Here is a 7,982-nt window from a genome sequence, read left to right as displayed (position 1 = left end):
TTTTTTTTATTCATGCTGAAGAAATTTTATGTTTCACATACTCAACTTGTTTTAAAATGTGTGCATAGAACTGAATAAAAGAAGAAAAAAAATTCGGCCATCCTCAAAAATTCTACATTGAGAATTCTTTTTCTTCCACTTTGTAATTTTTTATTATTATTCGCTAACAGAAACTGTATGTTGAAAAAATTCGTTATAATTTTCGAAGCAGTAAGGATTTTTTTTTAATTTCCAATCATTTGAATTTTAAAGTAAAAGAACATTGCAGGAGATTTGACGGATTTCAAAAATTTTGTTTGTTGCTTTTTCTGGATCTTAGCCCACAAATTCGTTTCGCTTAGCTCAAACAATTTGACTAATTCAATCATTTTTATTCCACCCTAATGTACAACGTGATAAAATGATTTGAAAACTTAATGTATTGTATTCCACATGAATAAATCGTGTTAAAATTCTCTGATTTTTCTCTGATTAACATTCTTATACAAGTATGCGTATAAATAGAGATGTTTGAAATATGTTCTACACAATGCAGGTCTAAATGTAGAAAGTGGAATCAACTTCTTTTATATCATTCGAAATAAAAAGAAATTCTGGAAAACATATCCATTTAAATATTAAAAATACAATAACTTCTCTTGAGATATTTGAAAATGATGAGAAGACTTGAGAAATATATCCACTCAAATCTGTAATCCCACGTAATGGGATATTGTAATAAATATCACCACTGTGACAAACTGACAATCCTACAACTTGGAATCTTTCCGACATTTCTGCGATTTCTTCCTACCAGAATCGGGTATAGAGTTGTATCGTTTAGCTATGAAGTGTGATCGAGTTATAAGATAAAAAATTATTATTGATTTTGTAAACAAATTTTGATGCTCGATGCATCCAACATGTGGAATATCACAGCTCACGAGGCTGTTCAAAATGTGAATGAACGTATCCTGATTCAAGCTTCCGGCTGCCAGGACGTGCAAGATTACGTTTTCTAAATTGCCCGTTAAGTTGTATAGAATTTCGGAATGATATTGCAACCTTCCACGGTTGCATTTGTCCACCAGCTTGTATCGAATGTCGTCATTCGGCTTTCTCGCGCCTCGCACACTTTTTGTGCATTCTGCACACGCTGTTAATTTCTTTGCCCGAAACGCAAAATACTCGGCGACAAATCCTTGCACGAATTCTGGTGTTCTGCACATAAGCTCATCATGATCCCTGACACTCTCGAGAAAATCGGGAATGTGCTCCACGGCAGCGTTATTCTCTGATATAGCTTTATCAAGAACATTGCAGAATGCTTCGTGCCTTTTCCCCTTTTCAATGTCTTTGTAATTCAACATTGCATTAAGAATTTCGACGCCTTCAACATTGCTACCTCTTCTAGACTTAACAAGAGAGTAAACGCTTAGGAGGCGGTAAATTTGTGCAAAGATTCTCGAATCCGGATGATCATTAGATCCACACGCTTGTCTAATCAAACCTAAGAACCTCTGAAAAGCAGAATAGAATATAATGTAATAACAAGCAGATGGAAACCTTATATTGAACCATTTGATGTAATTACAATTAAATAATATAAAAATGTTCACAGTTATACAGAGATAAGTAGCCGCCTACAATTCAGGTTTGATTCACCAAAATCGAAGTAAAAGAAAAGATTAAATTATACTGGTCTAAAAATGATCATTTTCTCGTTTTCATTCGCTCTCAAAATACCTCAAACTTTAGCCCTTCAGAGGGGAAATTGGTGAAGTATGCATATTTCCTTGCGGATTTTCACAAAATATCTATATCAATTGTGGGTTCGTCCCACGCACTAACACTGATCTGAAGATTAAGGGTGTTCAAGTGAATAAATAGATTTATTTGCACATACACTAATCGTTTATTCCAAACAAAAAAAGGTAGAACCGGAGTTGTCGAGCGCGAGACAAATAGAAATAGATTCGCAACAAATCAGAAGTAAATTTGGAGTACCGAGTACCGGCGACGACTAGGTATCGGGCACCACTGTCCCTCAAACCGATGGAAAAATGAGTCGGTGCTGACCAACCCTTACAATGTTGCTGTTTAGCTATTCTCGAAAATAAAGCATTTTGGAAAATGTGACAACCTTGAACTTTGACCTGCTGCGAACCCTTACTGGCCGCCACTGCCGGACTCGAACTTCTAACATCTGCTACTGTAATAAAGTTAGATTATTCGAACGTTCCTAACTGTTGTTTTAAAGTGTTACTGAAAGTTTAGATTTGAAATGAAAGTTACCTAAAGGTTAGAAGAAGAAAATCGTGTACAATTTACTTTCCCGACAACTCCGAGAGATAATATTCTAAAATCGTAGGTCGCCACATCAATCTAAAAATCCGAATTCGAAGCTTAATATATTTCTATAATTATTGTGCATACCTCCAAAGCATCTTGGTTTAATCTAGAGGTCATGAGGTATTGTAAATCACATTTCTGCTTGAGAAACGCAAAAATCTCGAGTGTCGCTTTTAAAGTGACTTTAAGTCCGTAGCATGTACTCTGGCTCAAAAAAGGCATTTTATTCTTCTTGGCACCCTCCTCCCATTCCAGAAAATACTCCAAGAATTTGTCTATGGACTGGAAAAAAGGAAAATATGAATACAATTTGAAAATAAATAAGTGGAAAATTCCATTTTATCGTTTACATAATTAATTGTCGATTTTTTTCCAATTACTAACTTGATATTTTTTGGAGGTCTCTCGCAAGGCATCTTTAGGTGAGCGCGACATCATACCTTTCATCAGGTTTAATATTCTCTTGCTGAAAAATTGTGTGCTACCACTATCTTTCGGATCGTCGTGGCGGTCAGAGTATATGTCCATGGCGGTAAACACTGGCTCGGAGAATAACTGTAAAAATTTGTATATAATAATTGCTTGTGTCAGGTTGGTGAAGTGAACTAAAATTGATCTTTGATAGCAGATACATATACGAGAGAGAACGAGGAACGTTTATCTGCTATGAAGCAATAGTTTTCTGATTAGTTTCAACATAGGATGCTAAAAAAGTGATTGGAAATTTCCAAATTACTGACGTGAAGTGTACCCATGTAAAAGGAATGTGAAAATACATACGTAAAATGCCATTGGAACATTCATTTTCTGAAAGTACTTTTCTGAAAGCAACTTTCATGTTGTAGAAATTTTCATTCTCGGCCTCAATGACCGCCCTCCAATGTTTTTTTTAATGATGCCGTCAGGAGTCTACAAAGCAAAAATTTCGATAATAATCCTGCATATATAATAAATGTTTTAAGGAAAATGGGAATAACCACAAGAAAACTTTACCCATGTGTTTTCCTTTGCTACAATGGAATTGCTCAAATTTTTAATTAAATGAGGGAAATCAGACAGAAACCAGAGTCTTTCGTTTTCATCGAAGGGGTGTTGACAAGACACGTTGTCTTCATCGATGCCAAACTGCGTCTACATGCCTCTATTCCATTGTGCCCCATCGCTCACGACAGCATCTACATGCAGTCCGCAAGCATGTAACCAGTTCGTGCACTCTATTACCAAATGGGTGAGTACTTTGCCCGTTGCACAGCCTTTGCTGAGAAAGCACGCCAAGGCTTGAACCCATTTTCCAGCAAGTAGCTGAAACATCAATACCAGAGCGTGGTCTCCTAGTTCCCGACTTTGATGATGTGGAGTGTGTGCTCCAAGGTCAGTGAAACCATTGAATTTTAAGGTTTTCCGATCGAAAGACATGTATGGAGACAATTTCATTTCGTCTAATAACAAAACTCCTGAAAAACGAAACAATATTTCGGAATGAAAAAATCAACATTTCGTTTTTAAACAGATTTTTTACCTATTTTATGAACGTGAAATGGGGAAGCATTTTTTTATTAAGGTTAAAGTTATTATTGGATTGAAATTATTTCATAATCAGGACTCAAAATTTCTTCAGTCGTACTTATTTATTTACAATAGCGGTTATCTTCACCTCTTTTCTCGAATTCAGTCATGTCTGCACACTTTTCTTTCAAACACTCAAAAACATTTAAATCGAAGCCATAAGATGAATGCATTTTGCTTATATACTTACTCAAAGTCTGCACAGTGGGAACTGCTAATTTCCTCTTTTCCAATATATGTTCGTATAAGCCTTTATTTTTTATACGCATGAGCATACACTCGTAAACCCAACGGGTATCATAACGTTTCCCCCTTGGATTTGTTACTTTTGATGCTTCAAAGCAAGCCCTTACAGCTTGTTGTTGTTCAGCCGGAAGTTCAAGTATCTTTTCCTCAATCTTAGCTTCTTTTATTTGTGCACACTTATGTTTGAAGTGCATTATTTTTTTTCTAAATTTGGTAACCTTATATCAATAAAGGAAAAAACATTAGTAAAAACATTTTCCACTGACATTAATTACATTAAAAGTATGTCAATTATCGGATTCATAAACTATTATTCAATTTGATGCGTACCTTTCTTTTAGCTCGTTTCAATTTTTCTTTCAAAGGGCGTATTTTATTTGGCTTTTTCTTTATTTTATTAATTTTGCAATAATTCTCGATTTAATGTTTGCCGACGTTGCTTGCGGCACGGTATGCACCGATCGCTCTTCGCAGTAGCTGCTAAATGTCTCAAACAAGCCTTAGATCTACATTAAAGTACGAAACATTCCGAATTTATACGAAGAAAAAAAATACGTGTATCTGCAGACTGGGATTGAAGAAAAAACTTCATAACTGTACCTTGTGATGTTATCTACTCCAGAGCACATTTTAACGGTTTCTAGTACCGAAATATTATGAAGAAGATCTTGGAGAGATTGCACATATATTACTCCCGTCACAGTGGTTATTGCGTCATTAATGTAAACCTGGAAAATTATTTGTACAATGCAATTGATGTATTATCAAATAGTAGATTTGGAAAAGATTGCAGCTCAAAGAACAACATTTTAAAGAGATTCACAAGTCCTCCTTCGAATGTAGGTACATTGGCAGACATGTCCTTGTCAATAATCAACTTGATTGAACTTGTAGTCAAATGATCAAACTTGCCTACAATCACTCTGCATCGGTTACCAATTACTGCACACCAATCTTGAGGAAGACATCTTTGAACGTCGCTTTGTAATTTTCTGAAGGTATATATAGCAGTTATATTGTTATCCTGCGCTCTACTCATACTGATATGTTGCCCTGGAATATTTTGGCGACATCGAGATGTAGATAGAACCGTACTTTTGCATGAATTTCCTTCAATCTGAAAGAAACAGTAAATGTTTCATGTTTATTAATTACACAGCCATAAAAAAGATTGTGCGGAGCCAAAAAAGAGACCTATATATAAGTATACTTCTGAATTTACAAACATGAATTTTTAATTAAAATCTCATTTGCTCATAAACAATGTGAAGCTTTTTCTACTCATAAAATTTTTTCATCTCACGTTGTACATGACTTTTGAAGAGAAACACAGGAAGAAATACGATGTATTTGATACAAATTATTTATAACCAAATGAGATTCTTATTAACGAATGCATTTTTGTAAATGTTAGTTCTGTTGAAACATTATCATTTTTTCAATAACTTAACGAAAAAAATGGACTGCCACCTAAGCTTCAAAAAATACCTTTTAACGTGGAAGCTATGAGAAGATCAACTTAAGAGCTTGATGAAAAATTGTATCAAAGGTGTCAAATCCATAGAAGTATCAAAGTTACTATTTATATCATTTCCTATGACAATGCAAGTTTCAGCCTATAAAAAGGATTAAATATTCTGTATTTGTTTTTGGTTTGAACGTGAAGAAAAAAAATCTCGCATGGAAAGGTTAGAAAAATGGATTCGAAACTCTCGAAATAGATACTCCTGATATTGCATTCAATAGGATATTGGATTCATATTGAATCCAATATAAATATTGGTTTTAATATGATGAAATTTCTAAAAAAGAATCTAATTTTCAATGAAAAAGTTGAGGATTTTAACTAAAAACTAGAATTTTGTAGATAACAGTCAACAAAGAAAGATGATTTTCCAAACAAATGGTTAAATAAAAAAAAAATTAATTTTAGACCGAGCAGTTGCATTCACAACCAAATAGTTGAACAGCCAAGTAGAAGAAACGAATTTTCAAACAAAAAAGAATTAACTTCAATCACAAGCAGTTGAATTTTTAACCAAATTGATAAATATCAAAGCCAGAAACACGAGTTTTGTTGAAGAGTAAAATTTTCAGTCAAGACTCTTTCCAGGAAAAAAGATTGGTTTTAAATTTAAAAAAAAAATACGTTTTCAATTAAAAAAAAAAGACTTTTTAACGAAGCAGTTCAATTTTCGTACAAAAAAGATGTCTTCTTAAGAAAATAGTAGAATTTTCAATAAACCAAAAATTAATTTTAGACCAGAGTTGCATTTTCAACTCAGAAAGTATCAGATAAGATGAATTTTAAATCCAAAAAAGATCAATTTTCCACAAAAAAAACGAATGTTCAACGAGGCAGTTTTTTTTAGCAAAGCATACTTGAACCAAAGAAACATTTTATTTTTTAATAAAGAACAATTGAATTCGAAGAAAAAATAACAATTTTAGAGAAAATAGTTTAATCCTCAACCCAAACAGATTACTTTGTATGCAAACAGTTGGAAGTTTTCACCAAAAAGATCAAATTTTAATACATACATTTTTAACCAATGAGTTGAATTTTTATCTAAAAACGATCAATTTCAAAACATTAATAGAAAAGTTAAAATTGCAAGTTAAATAAAATCAATTGTCAACAAAATAGTTTAATACTCAATCGATAAAATGAATTGTGAACAAATTAGTTCAACATTTAACCAAGTAGTTGAATTGTCAACCAAAAAAGATGAATTCTCAATGCAAAATTTAATACGCGCATTTTCAAGTAAAAACGATCAATCTTTATTCAAAAATAGAATAGCAAGAAATGGATTCGAACCTCTTGAAATAGATACTCCTGATTCCCGTTTTTCTCCATGAGAGGTTTCACAGCCTGGAAGCTGATTGAACCCTGATTGACATTTTCTTGCAAAACAGGCTCCAGATTCACTCGATTTTCCAATTTTTGGTTCAAGTTGTCCGTGTACCAGGCATTTTCTATTATACTAAAAGCTTGAGGCTGGAAAAAGGGGTTCATATTTGGCATTTTTAATTGTTCAAAGTGCAAAAAAAACTTAATTTCATAGAAGAATTGTAAGAAATGGAGCCGAACCTTTTCAGGTAGATACTTTTGGCGAAGTACGTTATCTTCAAGAAAAATTATCCCCTCGTACAAGATGTCAGAATCCTGATTCTCCTTTTCTTGCGCAAAATGTGTTTGATCAATGAGATTTTGAAGTTGCCATTCACTTCGTTTGACTTTTGGGTGTTTTCCATGATTCTGTTAGTCTTATTCTGAAGAAAATGGTATAACATATTTAAGATTTCATATGAGTTTAATTAAATGTAAAGAAATTGCAAATTGCATAAACAACGCTATTTTGCATTAAGAACACATGGTGCAAGTACACGAAGATGTGGTTTGGTGCCTTCATCTTCGGTTCTGTTCTCGAAATCATCATCCTGAAATAAATTGCATATAATATTATACATTACGACAAAATGGATATTCGCAAATGAAACCATACCTTCATCGGAATAGCATTCCGTTTTAAACTTTTAAGTTTTTTCGGAATCCGGTGGATTGTTCCATCCGGCATTTTCGTTTCAAAGAACGTTTCTACATCTTCCGCTCGAAAATGTATCTCGCAAAGAACATCTAAGTGTCTCAGGGTTATCGAAAGAGCTTCTTCCTACTCAGTTCTTAGATTCATATCCTGCAATGTAATTATTATAATCTCTTGATGCTATTTTGTCACAGGGTATTTATCTGCAAATTGTATTTTCTTAACTTAGGTACTTTAAAAAATCGTCGTTATCCTTTATTTTCTTTCTCCACTTGGTAAGGAGTGCACTTG

At 33.5% G+C, this 7,982-nt stretch overlaps 1 protein-coding gene and 1 long non-coding RNA gene across 3 annotated transcripts; both read right to left on the bottom strand.

Annotated features, from left to right (window-relative positions):
* Positions 1-1,897: 1,897 nt before the first annotated feature.
* Positions 1,898-3,460, bottom strand: LOC117177116. Of its 2 annotated transcripts, XM_033367610.1 has the most exons (6): positions 3,325-3,460; positions 3,112-3,240; positions 2,716-2,886; positions 2,416-2,613; positions 2,275-2,338; positions 1,898-2,191 (listed from the first exon to the last, which is right to left on the bottom strand). In XM_033367610.1, the coding sequence occupies exons 2-5, from the start codon at positions 3,133-3,135 to the stop codon at positions 2,282-2,284; spliced, it is 450 nt and encodes a 149-aa protein (XP_033223501.1). In that variant the 5' UTR covers positions 3,136-3,240; positions 3,325-3,460; the 3' UTR covers positions 1,898-2,191; positions 2,275-2,281. The 2 variants fall into 2 exon arrangements, with proteins under 2 accessions (XP_033223501.1, XP_033223500.1); XM_033367609.1 differs by having other exon boundaries at positions 1,898-2,338.
* A 1,612-nt stretch (positions 3,461-5,072) lies between these two features.
* LOC117177338 lies at positions 5,073-7,751 on the bottom strand. The gene is made up of 5 exons (XR_004467689.1): positions 7,653-7,751; positions 7,238-7,587; positions 6,965-7,144; positions 5,632-5,759; positions 5,073-5,260 (listed from the first exon to the last, which is right to left on the bottom strand). It is a non-coding gene; the product is annotated as an uncharacterized LOC117177338 (long non-coding RNA).
* Between the last annotated feature and the right edge of the window lie 231 nt (positions 7,752-7,982).

The sequence above is a fragment of the Belonocnema kinseyi genome, chromosome 7 (genome assembly GCF_010883055.1).
Source record: "Belonocnema kinseyi isolate 2016_QV_RU_SX_M_011 chromosome 7, B_treatae_v1, whole genome shotgun sequence".
NCBI lineage: Eukaryota > Metazoa > Arthropoda > Insecta > Hymenoptera > Cynipidae > Belonocnema > Belonocnema kinseyi.
This window is presented reverse-complemented; position numbering and strand designations above follow the sequence as displayed.